The sequence below is a fragment of the Pygocentrus nattereri genome, chromosome 13 (assembly GCF_015220715.1).
Source record: "Pygocentrus nattereri isolate fPygNat1 chromosome 13, fPygNat1.pri, whole genome shotgun sequence".
In the NCBI taxonomy this organism is placed as follows: Eukaryota; Metazoa; Chordata; class Actinopteri; order Characiformes; family Serrasalmidae; genus Pygocentrus; species Pygocentrus nattereri.
Window position 1 is genome coordinate 22,116,057 of NC_051223.1, and position 22,334 is coordinate 22,138,390.

The 22,334-nt window shown below is 41.8% G+C and overlaps 1 protein-coding gene across 19 annotated transcripts in view; it reads left to right on the forward strand.

The window, feature by feature from the left end:
• tcf7l2 (transcription factor 7 like 2) overlaps positions 1 to 22,334 on the forward strand; it is a 98,754-nt gene that overhangs the window by 61,940 nt on the left and 14,480 nt on the right. For 18 of the 19 annotated variants that reach the window (XR_001857771.2, XM_017696057.2, XM_037544090.1 and 15 more), the window contains 3 exons: positions 17,546 to 17,678; positions 20,655 to 20,757; positions 21,740 to 21,826. Coding sequence is in view for 18 of the 19 variants with exons in the window: in XM_017696057.2 (XP_017551546.1) it covers positions 17,546 to 17,678; positions 20,655 to 20,757; positions 21,740 to 21,826 (323 nt within the window). In the remaining variant the exon portion in view is untranslated. Of the gene's footprint in view, positions 1 to 10,969; positions 11,109 to 17,545; positions 17,679 to 20,654; positions 20,758 to 21,739; positions 21,827 to 22,334 lie in introns of those variants that run through there. The other variant, XM_037544091.1, reaches the window with a different exon arrangement.

Genomic DNA, 22,334 nt, shown 5'->3' on the forward strand with positions numbered 1-22,334 from the left:
GGTTATGGCGCATCATTGTCTTTTACCCAGCAGTGCACATTTAGCCATATATTTTGTGACTTTCTAAAAAAATTATATTCGTTAATATATGATGTTCTTTGTGGTGGTAGCGAAGAGGGGAGGCCGTAAGGTTAGAGTCTGTGGTTTCAACTGCGGGAATTATGATCTGTTATTATAAGTATGTGAAAATGCAGCACCACAGTGCTTTTGTGTTGCCCACTGAGGCCGAGAGATAGACACAGGATTAAAAAAAAAAACGAAAGAAAGAAACAGTTTCTGGACATTTCTAGAAGATAAATTTAATTTCTTTGCTATTTGGAGGTCTTCTTTGAAACTGCAATTGTAATGAACACATTCAGAAACTGGAGAATAGATTTACCCTCAGCTTCAAATAAGTCAGCGTTATCGGACTCTGTCATTCGCTCCTTCCTATTTTCGAGCTGCTAATTGATGTTTTTGATGTTGGCGAGAAAATTGAAGAAAATGTCATGTGTGAACCAGCGCGGAAGTTAATAAGATTGACTACGTTGACGGAATTTACAATGAGCGAAGGAGAGGCATATAATAGGGACTGCTGTGAATTCGCCCGTCCATCTTCGGAGGGGATGAAATCGACACCCAGCACGCTATTGGTCCAGTACACTCAATGTGAGAAAACACAGCATTTTGGATGGACCCCCGCTTTACTGCGGTTATTTGTTTTTAATGTGGTTTGTTTTTGTTTTTCATTCTGTGGAGATTCTGATTGGTGCGCATAAGCAGCTGTGTATCTAGAAGGCTCCCGCCCTGAACCAGGCCCGACAATTCGAAGAAACGGTCTCCCAGGGCTACCCTCCTGTTCCAAACAAAGCTCGTTCTTAATGCTATTTTGAGTTTGAAAAGCCGTAGAGCTTTAAAAAGGTTAGATTAAGATATGTCTTAGAGATGCTCCGATATCAGTTAGGGTCATTGCATATGTTTGGGCGATGTGGAGCAGAGCTCAGACTCAAATCCCCTTGAATAAAAGGATTGAAGCACCACCATGGTAGCTCCATCTTTAGCCATTTATCGAACGCTGGCCGAAATCCAGGCAAAAGCTACTGTTCCCCGATATCACCCTGTATATTTCACTGCTTGTTTTTTTAAATGATCTTTATTCTCCGAACAATTAGAGAATTTAAAAAATACATTTTTAAACTATTTTTTAGAATGTACATATTTGTCGATTGGCAATATGGCTAGGTGTAATGGGCTTCTGTGTTTTTAATTAGGCTGTGGATTAGCCGAGTTCGGTTCAGTGCTTCTGATTATTTTTTCCCGGCCTTTAGGGGAATGAGCTAAAACCCTAATACGGCCAGTACCCCCAAGCGGTCTTCTTTTTGAAGACACCGAAAAAAGTGGACTCTGCTGGCGTTCGGCCCTCCGAGAATCCAGAGTAAGGGACATTATTCTCGGAATAGCCAATTAATTCCACTGGCAATGATCGGTTAGCGCTTCTTCTCCCCCCAAACACACCCCCCGCCCTCCGCTCGCCATTTGAAATGCTAACACAATGAAATATTTTTCTATTGGTTGGTGTCCCTCGGCTAAGCCACCGCCGCGGGCAGAGAATTTCATCGACTGATGAGACCAGAGGCAGACCCGATAAAAAGGTTACCTGTACGTGACATGCACTCCTAATGGCTAGCGCTACCTTGAACTCGAAAGTTCTATAACTTTTATTTGACTTTTAATCGTTAGCGCCGCAGCACTTTTGTAGCCGTTGAGAGTCAGAATGAAGGACGTATACATACGTTTGAGAAAAAACGTGATTTTGCGTAAAACATTTTATTGCAAATTATCCTTTGCGTTATCGTAAGTTTTCCCAGCCCAGAATGATGTGTTCACAATGAAGCTGGTTGAATTGTTTGTTGACTGAGAATTGTTTTTGTTGTTTATTATTTTTATGGTTGTTATTATTATGGCATAATAACAATTTAAAGTAGAAAAAGTGTTAACTAGCTTAAGTAAATTGTAATAAAGTAGGCACATTTGTTATTGGTCCTTTTTTAATAACAAACATTATTAACATTTTTAACATGTTCATTATAATATACATACATTAAGCTCAAGTCCCCTTAGTTTGTGTTTGATGTGAATCCATAGTCGGTGAGTATGAGTATTTCCGAAGCTGAAGCGTTGTGTTTCAGTCAAAGGAAAAGAGTATTGGTGCACCTGTCACATACCAGGACCTGAGGGGTGCTGAAGAAGGGTGCCTCAGAGTGGTGGGGAGGAGAAAAGCAAGCCTCTTCTCAAATTGTTAGCTAAAGAAAGGGCACAGTACATGTACAGTGCATTACCCCCAACTGCCCCATAACAGACCTGACCACATATATACCCACATGCACCCCCACAATATACACTAACACATACTCCTTCCTCACTCACACACACGCGCACACACACACACATATTTTTGCTGTCTACAAGGAACGAGGCAGGTGGCTCCCCATGGCTGCGGCTCCATGACAACATGCCATTAGAAATAGCAGGCCTGTTGATCAATCCAGCCGACATGACAGCTTCGCCGCGAGGCCTGGCTCTTTGAGCGCCGGCGCCGCGGCAGCTCCCTCTCCCGTTTCTCCACACTAATTGGTGAAAGTTCTCTTATATATGCTTGTGGCACAGGGCTCTTTTTTCCCCTCCTCTTCTTCTCCTTCTTCTCTTCTTCTTTAGCTCTTCTCCCGTCAGCACACCTTATGGTGTTTTTTCCCCTCCACATTGTCACCATGGAAGCGATAACTTTTAGTTAGATATTGCAAGTGGGTTAAATATGATGTGTGTGCCGTAGGCACTGTTCGCTCTGTCTCTCTCTCTCTCTCTCTCTCTCTCTCTGTCTCTCTCTCTTTTATAGAAGGATGTCTAGTAATGTAGGGGATTGACATTGATTCTTGGCAAAAGAATGTTGGTGTTAAACAGAAAATGGCAACCGCATGCTCATTTTAAATGAGCCAAAAACAATTCATTAGAAAACTGATGACCCTTCTCCTCTTTTTTTAATTCTTTCTAAAAAGAATAATACAGCAAAATTAATACAGCTCAATTTGATATTTAAAAAATAATTTGCAGCAGCTTTTCTGCTTTTAATGCACATTTACAACATACATTTTATATTTACCCCATTCAGAATGCATATGTAATGAAAAAACAAAAGCTTCAACTGTGAGCGATGTCAAAACAATTGTCAGCGTTTTCATTCTGCTCCACGCAGGCTGTCATGTTCCAGAGCAGTGTTTAAACACACTCTCATCTCCTGTCTAAGTGCTTAACACCCCCCTCTTTGATTCCTCTCATAACTAAATAAATTAGTGTGAAGGGGGAAAGAGAAACACAGTAAATGTTTAACTGTCTCCTGTTTGTCATCTGTTTAGGCTTCTTAATTACACAGATGCAGCTTAGTGCTAACACTCGGTGCCAAGGCACACTCCTCTTGAGATTTGGAGCCCGAGCACAGGCAGTGTCCTCCCCATGATTAATTTAGTTGTTAATATTTAATATTTATTTTAGGAAACCCCTGTAGGCCAGACGAGGGCTTGTGTGTAAACCTGAGCTCTTTTACCTCCTCTGTTTACAAAAGCGCTTGTTGAAATCCATTTAGCTGGCGAACTGGCGTAAAAGTCAAATGGAGACTGCTGGAAGTGTTCTGTTTAGGTGAATTTGTTGTTCTAGACGCTGCAAAAATGTTCTTTTAAAAATCACATGGTATATAGAGATATTATTTTATTATTGGCTTATAGGGAATTTTTAGATTAAGAAGTGTCTCCACCCAGTGGCACGGAAGAGGTCTTAATGCAGGTTGTGGAGCAAGAGCAGGGTGAGAAGGTTTTGCCTGGGGGAGGATATTTTATCATATATTTAGCGATATGAGTTTCATTATTTCCCTCTTATTGTTCTTGCCAGTGTTTTGTTGTATTACACAGTGAGACACGGTGCTCTTTATCATGTTTGAATGTTAATGCTGACGTCTTTAGATGTGAGCGGATGTTCTCCGCCGCGTGTTATTTCTGGTGCCCCAGAGCCGCGCGGTGTGTTGCGTGTGCGTGTGATGCCGTCTCAGTGTGCCGAAGTGTCCGGTTCATTTCCAGTAGATGTAATTAGAAGGCTGGGCGGTGTGGCAGTGCTGGTTCTGGAGGCGCTGGAGGAGAAAGGCTGAAGACCGGTCCAGGCTCAGGGAGCGATTGAACGGAAAAGCGAGGAGAGGAATTGGGGGGTTCTTCTGAAGCTCCCTCTCCAGCTCCAAAGTAAGGGGGGGATCAAAGCGGCTTGTTTTATGTGGCTTGTGCGAGACTTTGAAGTCCCCGAGTCACCTACAGCACTCACTTCATCAAGTTCACTAGTGTCTTAATAGCAGATCAATAAGTTTCAAAGTCGGAGAGTTAATTTGATACTAGTGCTGATGTGATCACGCTGGGCCGGCAGCCGCTCACTCGCAGCTCTCTCTGCCTCTCCTCGCTCCTCTTCCCCACACACACACATCGCGCTTATTTCTCCCTCTCTCAGTGCACATTAACACGCGACGCCTTTTCATCTCAGCTCGCACTTCCTCACTTGACATTGATTCATGCAAACACTGAATTTCCAAAGCTGTATTTTTCAGCTGAACCGGTGTCTTGCACATCCCAAATTTATATTTTATGTAGCTCATATCTCTTAGCCACTGTGTGAATCTGTGTAGTTTCTTTCTAGTGTTTTGTGGTTTTTCTGCTCATAGTGATTCAACATCTGTATGATTTAGATTTGTTTACCAGTTATTTTGTAAGATAATTTTACAGATGGTGCCAAAATTGATTAACCAAACTTTGATTTTTTAGATCAATATATTTTCTAAAACATTACATTGCTGTTTTTGCTTATTATATTATATATTATCTTATTATTATACTTATTTTATTATGGATTTTTTTTGTTGTACAAAAGAAAAAAATTAAATACCACGTTTCAATAACTGAATTTCTCTAGAACTCTGCAAATATCACATTTTTCATTTTATTAATTTGCAGTTAGTAAATTTGACCCCATTTAATGTTTGGCTTACTTAAAACGTATTCTGAGAAATTCAAAATTGTGTTAATGGATAAAAAATTGATAATAAAAAGAGAAAAATCTGAAAGAAAAAACAGAATGTGTCAATCGCGACCGCGTTTAAGTGCTAAAGAAAACGGCAAAAGAAGAATTGAAAGCCGGTCTTAAGCGGATTTTCTCATTTCGGTTAAGAGACAGTGGCTGTGTTGGTAACCCCGGGTCGGAGGAGTTGGAGCGGCACCTCCAGAACAAAAGCCCAATTTAGAATGTTCATCTAAGGGTTGCTAATGGTATTAGGGGACCGGCAGGGTGGTCAGCAGGAGCCTGCTGCTCCAAGGTGAGGCCACAGCTTGACCCGGACTCGCACTGATTCACGGCCCCGATAGCATTAGAGCCTTCGCATCTGTCATGTCTCTGTCACCCATCAGCGCCTCTTTATTCCACTGCTTATTCCACTATTTTTAAAACAAAAGGAGAAACAGAACTTTCGAAAGGGGTCGGTTTTGGGTCGGTCTTCTGATCATGCGGACGGAAAGTGCTGAACGGCCCGTGGTGGCACACCAAAAAGACTTGTTCAACGTTAGATTTCACTCATTGATGTTAAACTTACTTAATCTTCTCCGCTGCTGAGAGAGCAGGGTCCGCTTAAAATATTTGTGCATGGATGTCTGTGTTTTGGCTGCACGCACATGTTAGTGATGGGCCGCACAGTAAGACCTGAGCTGGATTAAATGGCACATTACTCTGCTAATATAACTAACAGACCGTTCAAGGTAAGCATCTTCTGGATGAAGCATATTTACTGTAAAATGTTTTTAAATATAGTCATTTTTTTATTGTTAACATTGTATTATACGCTGTTGTATGTTGTATCGCTCTCTGTGGGATGTCTGAATTCGGGCTTGCGGTTGAGGTGAGGACAGTGCGTGTGTGTTTGGGTTTGGCACTATCTGTGTGGTCCGGGGTGACCGCTCTGCAGACTCCATGTCTGAACTACGAGCAGCGCAGGAGCGCGCTGTTTCAGATTAATGCTTCATCTCACATTTCTTTTGTAATTATTTATCAGGCGGTTCTTGGTCTAGGGCTCTTCCCGTTTTAGTGCGATTTCCTTTCCTTTTCTGTAGATGAAATAATGTATAAAATATTGTCTGTGAAAGGAAAGTGAAAACCTTTAGAGAGAAAAAAAGGATGCCTGAGAACAAAATTTGGAGCTAGAAATTTGTTCAAATTGTGTTAATCAAAAAATGCTCAAAATGCTAGGTCTGAATGATTTCTGTCTTCTGTCTTTTTTTCCTCTTATTCTCCGTCTTCACACGCACAGTGAAATCTTGCTTCATTAAAAGTGTATTAATCTGGATTCTTGTCTCCTGGGAGGCACCTTAAGATGATGTTGTGTCTTTTTCTTTAAATTGTTGAGGAAAAAAAATCTCGCAGATTTAGTCCCTGTCAGTCAGAAATAATTGTGTGCTTAATCTTGTCCCTGATGGATGACTCGGAGTTCAGCAACGGGCCAGCTCCAATGACAAATACAATATTAATATTCATTAACTGCTTTGACAATGCTAATTTTGATGCAGTAGTAAAGGGCCTTCCAAAGTTAGCGGCCAAAGCATCAGAGCTGCGCAAGGTGGCAAGATAATTTGTGCTGGTTTACTGAGCTGAAAGCTTTTAAAGTCTTGAGCAAAAAAAAGGGGCTAGGTACCACAAACAAAATAAAAGAGAAAGGAAAAAGTTCAGACACATTGGAAGCCAGGGCTGCGGAAGTAATACGATCAAGAGACGGCTACAAAAATTTGACACCTCCGATGCTGCATCTTTGAGCAAATATTTTTCTTTTTTTTTCCTAAAGTTTCGACAAAAAAAGGAACGGAACATGGTAAGTCAGCACATTCTTGGTTTTGTTTAATCTTTTTGATCTTTTCAATTATTGCCATTTGAAGATCAATAGTCATTTTTTTTCTGCTATGGTTAAAAGGCTCACAGCGGTGGCATGGTGTACGGTCGGATCACGGCTTTAAGAGTGGGCTTCCTCACTTCAAGCCATCAGTTGGCCGCGCTTAATTTTCCTATTGCTCATCTTACAGAACGCGGCGCGGCTTGTTTTGTTTTGTTTAGTTTTTTATTATTAATGGTTGTTGATTTATGGTCCTTTTCGAGTCTTTGACTTCAGAGTTTGGGTGTTTTTTCCCCCAGTGTTGTCTTTAAAGATTACTGGGATTCTCTCGCAAGTTGAAAAAGCTTTAGTGCATGTGCTGAAGTCTTTTGTTGATAAATGTCAGTTTGTCTTTTTTATCCGTCTGCGATCGCCTGTGCGCCCACATCAAAATTGTGCGGCGCGCATCGCGCGGGACCGTGGGGTGTTTGTGGCGGAGTGTCCGCAGCCAGACTCGCTCTGGGTCGGATCGGATTACTCACTCCGGCTTTTCCTGCACTTTTTTTTCTTCTGTTTTTGTGTTTTATTTTTACGGACGCTGTGAATGGAGTGTGGCGTTGGGGATTAATGACATGACGAGGGACACCCTGCTGCTTGAGTTTAGCCAAGTTAGGGCAGCTCCTATAGAAGACGCTCAAGTACCTTTATGCTTGGCAAGGCACGGAAAGGAGAAGGAGAAGGAAAGCCTCTCTCGCTTTCTCTCAACCTCTCTTTTTTGTTGTTCTTTCAACTTATAAAGGAAAGAGAGATGGACACAAAAGGACTTATTAAAGGGGATATGAAGATGAGCGACAGGGAGAGAGAGAGAGAGGGGCTCTTCTTCTCCTCTCCCGCGGAGCGAGAGAGTGAGGGAGCACTGAATGGTTGGCTGAGGGGGAGCGGTGTGGCTCAGACTGAAGCTCAGGCTCCTCAAGGATCCAGGCTGAGGCTGAGACTGAGGCTGAGGGGGTCAGCAGCGGCCGGCTGCCTGCACTGTGCTCTGGGCTCTGGGATCGGGTGAGCGGCTGGGCTGCTGTGTCTGGGTGCCGTGTGTTATCGGCTGAGGCGATCAGGGCTGCAGGGCTGCTGTAGATGAGGTGCTGCCCTCCAGTGGATTAGTGGATGACATCGTGATGTGCATCTTGTTGTAGTCTAAGCGCTACTGCGAGTGTCAGCATGCTTGTTTTAACCAGGAACCGAGCAGCATCAGGACCCCATCCCATATAGAGCTCTTTTAAATGGTAAGGTTTAACATTTTTGTACAGTATTGCGAGACTTATTTTAGAAATATTTTATTAATTTTGTAAATTTTTTGTTTTTGGTTGCCAATTAGTGTTCTTATTTTCTTTGTGACTGATATTTAGCAATTTATATCACTTGTTAAGTGACAGCTTGGCAGTGTTTGATAATGAAAGGGTGCTCTGTTTGATTGCATTGTCTGGCAGTCACACAGTAGTGTTTTATGAAGGCAAGAATTATAGTGAACAATTTCAAAACATTAAATAACATTTATTAATAAATTTAACTTTTAACAATTAGTTTTTACATTTATCTGAAATTAATGTATTGCTTGTAATTGTATAAATATTGTAATAATTGTACATTTTAAATGCACGTTTTATTTTCATAAATGACAATTATTACAATTAAATTATGTGGTAAATTTGTTGTTATTATTGTTACTTTCTATCAGTATAAGATATACTATACATGTATATTAAATGTTTTTTTCCTTGTAAACAATAAAATTCTGTATCATCAAAATTAACACTATTATATATAATAACAAAATTAACACTATTATATATAATAATATAATTACATGTAATTTAATTCAATATAAATATACTACTAATAATAATTATTGTTCATTATAAAAATTTACTGTAAGCATATCTGTCTTTTTCGTTAGGAATTTCTTTAGTATGTCCCTTTTCTTGTGCCCTAAGTCCAGTATGAATTTATTAGGTTAGTGACTGTTCTCTCTGTTGACTGCCAGTGCTGTCTACTGTTTCCTTTTCCTTTTCCTTTTTTTTTTTTTTTTTAGATTTTTCTCTCTTTTTAGGCCGTTATGGTGCGTGTATGTGTGTGTAAATTGCTCCCAATGTGTGTTGTTGGCTGTTATATTGTGGCAGATGATTGTGGGCTGCCGGTCAGATGTGGCCGGGGTGCCAGTTTACTCCAGAAAGTTGCGCGTGTGACAAAGGGGTTAGCGCTGGAGTGTGGCAGCGCGGCTGAATGGAGGGAGGGAAGGCAATTAGCTGCCACGCTGCTGCCGCTCTTTTACTTGTCACACTGCAGCCCGCTGCTTTTGTGTGGAGCGTGTAGAAGACATTCGCAGGGTTTAGTTTTGGCATTAAGGGCCTCGGGCGTCCGCCAAAGGCCAGAGCAGAGCTGGAGAGAAAGAGTGAAAGACGAAAAGGAAATTTTAGTAGAGTGCTGAAAAGAGGAAGGAAGTTTTCCTAAATTATAGTGCATGATTTTTCCCCATACTTCACTATTAACTGTCAGTTTTTTATTCCGAGTGAGAGTGTAAGCACCACCAAAGAATGACTTGGAGCAGCAGCAGACGAATTATGCTACAGAAATAACAATGCCTGATATCATTCAAATGTATTCAGTTGAGCAGTTTATCTTATTTTGATTGTCTGTATTTGTGATGACTTTTTGAAAAACATATCTGATTTTTTTTGCATAATAGGACCTGATTATATTTTGTATATAAAGAAAATAGATTTGCATGATACAGTAATGCGACTGAGCCAGTGAGAATAGAGTTCCTGAAATTCTTTGGTGTGGCAGTTCCTGAGCGTTCACCTTTCTCTCTAGTCTTTTTTCTCCCCGCTGATCGAGCCAGAGTCACGGCCCTGGATGGAGGGAAATCCACACCGCAGCTTCTGCATATTTAGAGGAATTATTCCAAGTGCAATGAAGTTGTAAAAAAAAGTGTGGGTTTGAAGGATAAAGAGAGAAAATGCGGTAGGTGCGCTGTAGGCCGAGGCCTTGTGTAGGCAGCTTTTTGACAGAGAGAGGTCAGCAGGAGTTAAGCACAGGATCTTCTTTATTCGCTTCCTTTAAAAAAAAAGAGAGAGAGAGAGAGAGAGAAACAAGACCCCACGTCCATGTCAAAGTGAAGACAAATACCTTCCCCCCCTCCACCCCCCCCGGACCGCCAGCTCCGAGTGGTGACTGTCAGAATTGCGCTGTTAAGTGACTGCATGCCACACTTTGCTGATCTTGCCCTCTCTTTGTGGATGTTGTTGTGTCTTGTTCTTCTCTTTCTCTCTTACTCTCTCACTCTCTCTCTCTCTTACTCTCTCTCTCTCTCTCTCTTTGTCTCCTTTGCTTGCCTTGCTCACTTTACCTTGTTGTAGCCGAGGCTTTTCAAGCTGCTAGTTCTTCTTTGGGCATCCTGGAGGCACGGCAGAGCCCACACACAAACACACACACGCACACAGACTGCTCTCACACACACACACACGCAAAAACTTCTACACACACAACCGCATGAGCAAATTTTTTTCTTGTTTTCTTGCGTTTTTTTTTTTTTAACTCCTTTTTTATGTTTCTTTGCTTATGGGAGGATTTCTCTGCAGTGGCGTGAAAAACTGTCAGGCAGCCTTTCTCTTCTCACTCTCTTGATTTCATATCCTTTTTTTTTATCAATATTATTTTTTCTGACTGACCGTTTGAAAGTTCACTGGACGAGCTGGACTGCTCGGCTGTTGGAGAGAGGAGAGGGCAAATCTGAGGTGTGAGTGAAGATGGGGATTGTGGGCCGCTGAGGATGGGCCTGGCCGGACGTCCTGAGACAGCCCAGCCAGCGATGGTGCGCTCATGAAAGTGACGAGTGCGTGAGGGACACACACATGTGCCCGCTCAAACACAAAAGAAGTTTTGGGGAAGAACTCAGAGAAAAAGAAGAGAAAGAAGAAAAAGGTGAAGACGAAGAGAGGAGGCGCCGTATTGTGTCGGCGATCGTAACAAGGGAAGCTGAGTGGTGGAGGAGAGGGAAGGGGAGGGGTGGGGGGTCATGTATGCACGGGACGGCCTGCTGCTGGGGCTGGACGACAGAACAGGGAAAGGGGCAGCACTGGCCTCCAGCCTGTCTCTGCTCCAACAGGTCAGCTGCTGGCCACTCACTCTTAATGCCTGGGTAAGTACTGGGCATTTCTAGGTCCACACATATACGCAACACAGGCCCTCCTTTCCCCTTTGCTTTCTCTCTCTTTTGACTCTATTGTTTCTTTCTCTGAGTAGAATTTCTCTGTATCTGTGTTAAATTTCCAGCACATCACAGGTCATTTTAGCTCTTTTTCAGCTTTTTTCATGCCTGTGTGTGTGTGTGTGTGTGTGTGTGTGTGTGTGTGTGTGTGTGTGTGTGTGTGTGTGTGTGTGTGTGTGTGTGTGTGTTCGTTCACATGGGAGAAAGTGTGAGAGTGCATGTTTCACGTGAGCTGTTTTTTTAGAGCTGCTCTTGTGCTTGAGGTGTTTGCAAAACAGAAAATAACCATAAAATTTGACAATTGGTAAAAAAAATCTAATATATTTATGATTTATTCATATCTACTGCTATTTTTCCCCATTTAACAAAGATCAATAATTAATAAAGATAAAATGCATATTACATGCCAAGATGAACTTAGTACCTACTTACAGATTTTATCCAGTAATATTTTCAGTTTTGTACCCAACAAACTCTTTATTGTATTTAAAACCCAATTCTATTTAATCAAAAAAAGTGATTTTTTTAAATAAAAAATGACAGCATAAAGATGTGGGTTCATTTAAAGTAAAAGAAGATGTATGTTTTATTTACATTTTGATTTTATGTGTTCAGCTTGCCTGATAGTTACATCTGAATGAAATGAATTAGAGGAAGTCTTACAGCATATCCAGCGTTATTTGGGAACAGATTCAGGAAATACTAGTAAAGAGCCCGTTTTGATTCCCCAATATTGTAAATTTCGCCATAGGATAGCAGACACGCATTGTGGCTGCTATTGAGGTTTTTGTGGTTTCTGTGGTGTTGCATCCCAACCACTTGTCAACATTAGAAATTACATATTGAAAAAAGATTTTAAAAATAATATATAAATATTTAGCATCCTTTTAACAAGACTGTATAATTTGTTGATTTACAAATAATTTTACTGAAACTGACGTCTGCAGTCAGCTGACAGAGACAAAGGTATTTTGCTCGGTGAGTACAGAGGGGGTTATATCAGTTCTGAAGTAACAGTGATCTCAGCTCAGTTTTGGTGTGTTCTACTGTACTTCCCTCCTGCAGTTACAGGTAAGAATGTTTGGGACTCTTAGGCTTTAGTCTTCACACACAAATATTCTGCGTGTGTGAGTGTGTTTTCTAGATTGTGTCCCTGTGTGTGCTTGGATGCGAGCCACTGGCACGTTCAGAGGTGGAGTTCAGGTCCCTGGCAGCTTTTCCTGCTAGCTCTGGAATTTGTAGGCCTGAGAGCGCGCCTATCCATCACTGCGCTGTCAGACACCAACCACCGCCCCAATCCCCCCCACCACTCACCCACACACACGCACACCCACGCACACACACACACTCTTAAACACCCCACCCCCCACACACACACCCCCACCCCCGCCAACCACAGCCTCACCACAGCTCATTAAGGCCCACGGGCCCTACTGACAACTCATCATATCATGACATAAAACGTGGAGAAGCGCTAAGGCCCCCTGGGGGCCATAGGGTCACCACCTTCACATTTAGGCTTTAAATTGAGAGGTGCCGCTGGGCGGAAATGCAAGGCCAACAGCTTTTCCTGGCTGTCCGGCTTTGTCCACCTCGCTGTCCTTCAAAAATCCTGCAGCAGCCCACTCCTACGCCACCCTCTCGCCTTTGACATCCAAACTGTGTCTAATCTGCCCTTACTCAGTTAAGCCTTTTTATTTAGCCAAATGACTTGCTTTTATTAGAACAATTTTCAAGGGTACTTGAGCAAAATATTACAAATATTTGTTTATTTGGTCTCTTTCTCTGACACACTTACTCATAATAGATATCAATTTTCTGTGAGATAGAGAGCGAGAGGGAGAGAGAGAGGGACAGAGCTTTACAGATGCAGCAGTAAAGCGAGTGTGACAAACAGGCCTCTCTACATACTCTCCATTATAGCAGCCAGGCCTTTTGTAAGACCACCACTAGGGGTCACGACCCCAAACATAAACTGTCAGTCGCATTGGTTTGGCAAGGCCCAGCAGCAAGGGGTCCAAGCACTTTCGCACATTCTTATGTGAATGTCAAACACAATTACTGACACACACTCTAAAGAAGTGATTTTTTGTCAGAATATATCTTTTATTTTATTTGTTAGGTCTCAGTCTTTGGGGATTTGGTGGAGATCCTTCTCATTTTAACCATTCATTGCATGTATTTGTGCTGAATAAATGGCCTACTGTTTAGTTTTGAATGGTTTTCTGTAAACTGTCCAGTGCACTCATCTTTAATGTTCTTATCTGCCTAGTAGTGATGCTAGTTGTAGGAGTTATTGGCAAAAGATTGAACAGAAGGCACTCTACATTTTTTATTTATTTATGTATTTATTTATTTATTTTGCACATAATAGAAATAAGACGCCCCCATATTTTCTTTCTTTTCTTTGTGCAGCGTGCAAGCACACACAAACACCAGTCTGTGTGAATCTTGCTGAATCGCTACAGTTCCAGTTTGTTGTTTTGAAACAGGACAGTTCGGGTGCCGTGTTGTTTGTGTCCAGCAGCAGCCTATGTAGTGTGTGTAGGTGGTCTTCACTCCCCGCAACCGCTAGAAACAATTAGCCATGTCTGGAGGAACAGTCTGAGGCCATCATACAATAGCAGAGAGGTCAATAGTGCCATGTTTAAAGTGGGGATTTTCTGAAGACTCTGGGCTTAATGGAGTTGAATAGCACTTTTGAGAAGAGAATGTTTAGAGAATCTGATTGTATATTATGAAAGAAGTGATTATCCATTTGCCAAGTTATTTTTGTGCGTGTATGAGGAAGACAGCAAGAGGGGTTGTTGGAGACAGTATTGTTGGGAACAGATGTTGATTAAAAGGGAAAAAAAAGGAATGTCACGGAATATTTACGTTTCAAATAGTGGAAGCATTTTATATATATTTCAAGGAATGGATGCATTATTTATATTTAGTATTCAGTTAAGTTCAGTAGGTTCACATTCCATGAAAGTACTTTTATCTCCACTGTGGGAAAAAAAAGGCACAAACAATGTTAATGTAAATGTACCTTCAAAGTTACAAAGGTTCAGTGGTCTTAAGGTCCAGTTGTGTACCTTATGAACGTTTTAAGGGACACTACATTCAATTTTGCAGGAGAAAGGTGCATCTTTGATTTTGCGATTTTAAAATAGAAAAATAAAAAGCCTGGAGAGATTGTATGCAGCAGATTATGGTACCTATTATGTTTCCTAAATTAAGGTACTGAAGACATATGAACCACCGCATTGGTAGTTCAGTGTCTTTTTTCCTGAGAGTGTAGGGGTGGGCAGTATGACAGTGTTAATGGTTACCATGATAAATTGTCACAGTGTGCTTAAAGAACACTGAATGACTACATGCATCATTAAAAAGAGCATAATTAGTTCTGATTAATTGGATTTAGTGCAGTATCTGAAACCAAGAATACAGTTTTGTCAGTTCCAACTTAACAAACCTCAGAAACACTGAATATTGTCATGAACATTGTATGCTATGAAAATGTCTACAAGTATGATGTTTTTACCACATCGCCCAGCCCTTCTGTTAACTGTTAAATAACTTGGAACAAATTTCTGAATATTGACACGCTGACACAACTCCACAAATGCTTTAACTTTGGCCTCACCCCCAGAGTTTTTTTTCTTGTTAATGTATTTCCAGTTCTCTCCGCTCTCTTCCATCCCGGCTGTCCTTTCGGGATCTTGCTAATCTGTGCAGCACTGGTGGAGCGAGCGTTACTGTAGCAAGTAGAGCTCACATGCAGCGATGCCCAGAAGGCAGATAAACGGAATGGCTGCCTATTATTTGTGGGGCTGTAGGGTGTTTGAAAGGGGGACTGTTAGACCCACAGTGACTGTGATGTAAATCATTTGGCTTGTCTCTGGGTGAATGTGGCCGCAGTGGACGGCCATTTGGAACTGTCTCTCAATGGAGAGGCCCTGGACAAAAGAACTCATTTAAATGGCTACTAAAGCCTTTCAGCGCAGAGAGAATTGACGACATTCTTTCACATCATTATGGAGGGGGAGGTTATGGGGGGCTAGCGTGTGGTGCGGAGGGGGAGGTTATGGGGGGCTAGCGGCCAGACGGGTGCATTACTGCCTCAATGGCCAACTCGTCAACTGTGTTTGGCAGCTGTCATCACCCCATCTCTTTTTCTGATGATGATATTTTTTTCTTACCATTTCCAATTTTAATGTTCTCAACTCTTTCTCCTTCTCTTTCTTTTTCTCCTTTTCTTTCTCTTTCTTCAGCTTCTCTTGCACTTTTTCCTTTTCCTCCTTGTCCCTGCTCTCGTGCTAACTCTCTCTCCAGCCCTGGCTGTGCTCAGGGGCCTGAATGAGTCCCCAGAGCCCTTTTCTTTCTCCCAGCAGCTCTGCTCAGTTCATTAATCTTTCATTGGGAATATGGCGGAGTGGAACCCCCCCCATCCCGTGCTTAGTGTGGCCCCTCTCTCCGCCCCCCTCCTTCCCTCTCACTCTGGCTGAGGGGCCCTGGGTGAATGCTTTAACCGCTCAGGCCTGGGCTGCAGTCAACCTTGGACATGCAGGGGCTGGTCTCTTCCACTCTAAATGTGGGGGGTGTGACTCAGATAGATTAGGCCTGACAAAAGGATGGCTTGTGTCTGCTTTCACAAAGCCTGTACAAATGTTCACCGTCATTGTTTTGTGTGTTTTTTTAAGTACTTTGTGACAGCCCACTTTACCAGGCTTTACTGTGTGTCATTGGGGCCTGGATTTGATTGGGTGTGTTGTAAAAGGAGAAACTACTGGTCTCTGCTTGCCCTGGCAGTCCCCTTGAACTCTCTACAGCAGGCACACTGCTGTCAATCAAGCATGTGAATGCTATGCGTGAATGTGGGCAGGTCAGCAGAAGCGTCCACACACCCCTGGCCTGTCTCACATTTGGGAGTTTCGTGTACTTGTGTATGCATTCATGTGCTTTGTTGATATTCATATATGTTGTTTTGGAAATGTCTGGAAACAAAGTTTAATTTGTGAGAACTTCTGTAACTCACTGTCCAACAAAGGCAAGATACTTATCTGCACACAAATGATTGGACACTTTGGCTAAAATTAATCTAGTAACATCCACTGATGTAGGCATTATGGCAAAAATCTAAAATACTTCAACACAACTTCTCAATACACGATGCACATCACAATAGTTAGTTTTTCTGAGGCTTGCTAACTTTGAATAGACAAATAATGCCCCAGTAGTTCCACATTTACAAAATATTGCCAATAACTATGAATACAATGATTTTTAGTCCCCATTTCACACACTGTGCTGCACATAATCCAGGTAAACAGGTCTAGTTATACTTTATTTGTAATGAAACATGCAATAGGTCAGTGTACAAATGCTGACAATATCCACAACATGCTTATAACAAAGATCGTGACTGTCATATTGACCTCCTCTTCTGTGAAGCAGGACCACAAACTGCAACTCTCTTAGCTCCAAATGCCGCCATATTGCTCCTCCAGGCCACTTCCTGCTAGTCAACAGAGCTTAGCTCCACAGCACTTTATCTAAGGCATCCTGAATAAAAGGATTGTTGGTGAAATGGAGGCAGACTGTAATCCACGGCCGGGCCACGGTGGGGCCTGTCTAATCTACAGCAGGGCCATAATCTGGTTAGGTAGCGTGTGCTGGGAATCCACTAATGCCAGGCTATGCTTCAGCACCCCTTCGCTCAGCTGTAATCTTGGGTAATTGAAAACGGGGCCTGTGCCACTTAGGAGCACAAAGAGCAGATTACATAGCTAAAACCAATTTGGCCACGACGCAGAAATAGATTTTCTCGACCCTCCCCATGTTTTATAATGCAAACCCACCCCAAAAACAGGCCCAGGAGGAAGACGAGAAGGGGGAGCGTGGGCGGGAGGGGGGCAGCGAACAGGAGCCAAAGGAAAGGGGGAAGCTGAGAAAGAAAGGACGAGAGAGGCAGGAGGCCGTGGGCTGCTGCTGCTGAAGTGTGTTTGGATTGCTTGACATTTTGTTTATTAGGTGGTTTCTCTGATTGTGCTTGTGATGATAGCTCTGGGCAGAATCAGGGGGTTAGAGGAGTGTGTAGTGTAACAGCAGCCACAAGGGCTGTTGTCAGTGTCAGATGACTGCTTCGATCTCTGTCCTGTGGCACAGCACCTCGGCACGGGTGTTTTTAATTACAAACCACACTAATCTGAAAATAGGCCTGCGGTTGAAGGGCTTGATAATTTGATAGCACAGCATTTTGTTGGATCTTGACAAATGTGTGGCTCAAGTGTAGGCACCTTGATTATCTGCCTGAACCCTAAGAGACATAAACATTCTCTCTCTTTCTTTCTCTCTCTCTCTCTCTCTCTCTCTTTCTCTAGTCTAATAAGGTCCCCGTGGTACAGCACCCTCACCATGTGCACCCACTTACGCCTCTGATCACCTACAGCAATGAACACTTTACGCCTGGGAACCCTCCTCCACACCTACAGACAGACGTGGACCCCAAAACAGGTAGGAGAACAGTCACACTAGTATTTTGAATGTCATCTGTACTGGTATGCCAGTATTTGTGCAATGGGTGTAAATTGCTGCTAGCCTGAGGGTCGGTGATATGGCAAAAATTCAATATCGGCATACATAAAGAAATGCTTACGATATACAATATGCCTCTATGTGTTTTTCTGACATCTGATCAATTGGACCACATGAAAAAGAACCAGTAGCTCAACATTTGAAAAATACTGTTAATATTATTCAAGATTTCACATACTGTACTGCACTGAATCCAGTTAAACAGGACTAATTTTGCTTTCTCTGTAATAAAACACAAATTTGGTCAGTGTTTCAGAAATGCTGATAACATCCATGATATGCTCAGAAAAGCATAAGTACTGTGACATACACTGTCAGAAAGAAAGGTACTAAACTGCCCCAGGGGCAGTATCCCTCTTGTCACTGGGGTGGTCCCCATATGGGTAAATTTCAGTACCTTTAATCAGGGAACATAATTGTACTATAACCTATTGAAATGATATTTTCTTTTTATATTTTATTTTCTAAGCTGTATTGACTTCACAGACCTCGTCTCTTAAAAACACTGTTGTACCTTGGGGGGTACATTTATCATTGTAATTTGATTAACAAAAAATGTACCTGAACAGTGCTTGTAAACAGTGTGGACACATTGCCTAGTCCTAATTACTACAATACTATTTTTTTTTTAGTTTTTGTGGTACTATTAGATAAAAGGCATTGTATCAATAGTTAAATTTAATTATATAAAATAGTGAAGTCTCTCTTGCAGTGGTGAATATGCAGTGTAGTATCTGCTGACCAGGGCCCTTACAGTTGGGCAGAAAAGAGCAAAGGCTGCTTTTACTTCCTCCATACTTTCTCTGATTGGACAAAGAAGAGTCTATTTTCACTTGTATGAGTCCACAGTGTGCTGAGGTTTATCACAGAATCAGTTTGAAGCTTCTCCTGTCAGACTCTTCATCCACTGCTCGACTCTGACCAAGATAAATTATTTTGAACAATCAGTCAGTGTCAGTTCTATGTATTAACACAGCATTAAATCTCCAGTACCAAAAAGCATTTCTTTCTATTATGTGCTGCAACAAAGCCAGCAGGTTGTCAGAGCTCTCTTTTTGGAGTCATACCCAAGTCTTTCTGCTGTGTTTGGGGTAACAGTGCTCTTATGATGATCCTCATCACAAAGGGCCAATAAGGATTCAGAGGCTGTTAAATGTGGTGCTTAATGGGGCTGCTTAATTGAGTTTAGCATTTAATTAATTAATGAGCTGTATTAGGACCCATACTTGTGGAGACTGTGTTGTAGTGCTGCTGAAGTCTTCCTTACTACTTAGCCTTGCAGAGCAAAAACAAAAGTTAACCTTATTCAGGGTGCTTATAAACATTTTAAACACATGAATTCAGGTGACAGTTGTGAAATGTTAGCTTTTAGAATAGATTTCATTGCAGGCTGCTCTAAAGCTTGTGTTTTAGAATGACTTCATTTGCAAGCAAATATTAACTCTGAATACATAGTATAATTGCGTGAATACATTCAGTTCTTCAAGCAGAAGCAGTCATATATAATTATTTTGTGCAAAAATATTTTGGAAACCCTTGGAAAAGACCTTTGGAGGTTTGGAGAATTGGGCAGGAAGGAGATATATATTATATACACACGCACACACACACACACACACACACACACACACACACACACACATATATATATATATATATATATATATATATATATATATATATATATATATATATATGACAGGTTACAAGTAATTTAGAAGTCACCGGTTTAAAAAAGAGTATTATTATGTATAGGGAACAGAGCTAAAGATATCAAATGTTAGCTAGATCAGTGGACATTCAGGCAGAACATAGACAAAAACACCAGTCATTCTCCTCAGCAACTTTGTAAAAAATAATATCTTGGCAAGTGAAGGCATCTTACATGAGATTATTGTATGACAATCTTATAACTACTCCACTTCTAGATTTTTCTTACTGGTTTTAAGTAATTTTATGTAGAAAATTTGTCTTATTCTGTTGGCAGGTAATTTTGTTTGTTACAACAGCAGTAAAATGTCTAGAATTAAATTATATAATCTATTCTTACATTAACGTTTACCAATGGTTAAATGGTTAAAGTTTCCAAAAACCTTGCCAAGATCCAGTTCTTAGGTTTTTCTTCTTTAAGTCTTAAGAGTTGTTTCAGATACCGTTCTGTGTCATGGAACCATATGGATGTTTAGCATGCTTGGATTGGCCCATGTCTGCTAGGCAGGGCTGCCGTGCATTTCCTTAACTAACACAATATTTGTGTCAGTAGATGTACATAAAGTGGTAAATCAGTAGTATGTTCTAATGAAACGGGCCTTTCTAATACTTGGGAATACCCAAGCGGACAGGCTTCTGGACTGAGTTCTGCTGTTTTAAGAGAATTGTCTGGCTCTCTCAGGATCTCTCTGAGAATGCATGGCACAGTGACTGGAAGAACCTTAGCACAGCACAGCCTTTGGCCTGAATTCCACGGCTAATCTTTGAGCCTTTCTGACACAGTACAGCGTAGGTGGTGCTCATTTCTAAACCACAATTATCACACAATTAACCCTCTGATTCAACAGACAAATGTGACAGGGTACTGTTTCCCCCCTTGTCATCTGTGCTCTGCTTTCTGGGTGCCTCCACAAGCTTTGATCAAAAATGTGTTCTATAGCATGCTGCAACAAGGCCAGCACTCTTGTTTTAGCGCAGTCTTTTTTCCCTTCTCCTCCCTTTCTCCCGCTCTGTCTGCCCACCTCCCTGTGATGTTGACTCTCTTCAGTTGTACCTTCCACAAAGTATGTTTTCAGCAGTCAAACTTCATAATGGGGATTTCTATGCCAGGACAAGCGGACAAATTTTTTTTTTTTCACAATCGTCTTCTTTTTGTCCCTCTTTTTATCTCAAATGTTGCTGCAGGAATCCCAAGGCCTCCACATCCTCCAGATATATCTCCCTACTACCCTCTGTCGCCTGGCACTGTCGGCCAGATCCCCCATCCACTAGGATGGTTAGTACCACAGTAAGCACAACCATTTTATTCTTCTTTTTGTGTCTTCTTGTCCTCACTTCTTCTTGTTATGTGCACTCTGCTGCTTTTTTCTTGTCAGCACCACTAAACAGCAGTAGTGATTTAGTTGTAGTCTGCAGTACTGAATTAACATATCAGTAAAAGACAATTTTGATTATGACCCTTTGAAGAGCCTTGTAACTGTGAAGCTATTTTGTTTCATTTTAGCATTGCTGTAGCCTGTTAAGGTTCTCTTGCAGACTTGTGTTTGGTCAGAGCAAACCACAAAGTCTAGTTTTACCCTACTATGCAGTTAATACATTCTCTGGGGCCCACAGCAACGCACTGTGGCTTTCTTCCTCCCCTAAACCCTAAGTTGCTTCTTTGTGGCAAATGCTATTTTGCATGTCTCTGTATTGTCCAATTAGAGTAATGAACTGTGATTGCCAGTATTTTACCCACAATTCCACACGGGGGCTCTCCCCTGGTAACTCTTGTCAACACTTGTTAATATGACAAAAGGCTACAAATTAAGCTCTGTTAATTTAATGTTTTCTCACCGCGATCTAAATACCGAGAGAGGCCCCGAGCACAGCCGCGGCCCTTTGATTCTCTGCACTTTATTTTGGTATAAATTTACATTCATTATTGTTTGTCTTTGGATGTGTAGACCTCAATTAGCGTGATGGCTCCATTAAAGGGCCTGGCGCTTCGTCTTTAATTATCACAACAAAACACCTAGTTCCAGCTCAGGGAGAGGGGCCTCCATCGACACCAAGCACGGGGTTATGAAATTTAATTAGCCATTCCTATCAGATTTGTGGCATTCAAATTGTTCAGAGTTTGCTTCCCTTTGATCGGCGCTCTGCAATCCCCTAGATTTTTGTTCTGATCAAATGAGAATAAAGCCGCCTGCATGGAGAGTGAGAGGTGGGGTTTTTTCACCTCTTTTTTCATCCCTTCCTTTACCTCCATCCCTTTCTTCTTTTCCCAGGCAAGGTCAACCAGTTTACCCAATCACAACGGGAGGTTTTAGACATCCCTACCCGACTGCCCTCACTGTCAACGCATCCATGTCAAGGTGAGTTGTGCCTTGGGACAGCGCATACGGGGAGAATACTAGTGTGGGTAACGGGCACGTCAATAACGCACTATAAACTTTCCCTTAAGGAGAGGCTGCTCATGCGTCAGCGTTCAAAAAGACTGTCCCTAGTGCTTCACTCTCTATTCAAATATTAATTATTGTTATCATTTTATAATGAGGCCCCTGAAGAGCGTTTACCCCTGCTGAACAGTAGAGGATGAGATAGGATTGTGAATGTCTTCTGCGCTGTTTTTTGGCGCTGCCCGATAAATAAGTAAATGAGTCCATTGCTAAGCAGTAAAGGCTGGGGGACTGCCTGTTTTTTGACTTTGGACGAGAGCTTTGTTGAGGCCAGATCTGGACACAAACACACCCAAGGGAGCATTTGTAATACTGCATGTGTGTCTGTCTGTGAGTAAGAGAAAGAGAAAGAAAAAGAATGAGTTTGTTTTTACCGTCACTATGAATGCTCCCTGGGGATTTTTAGCTGCTTGAGTTGTGTGAA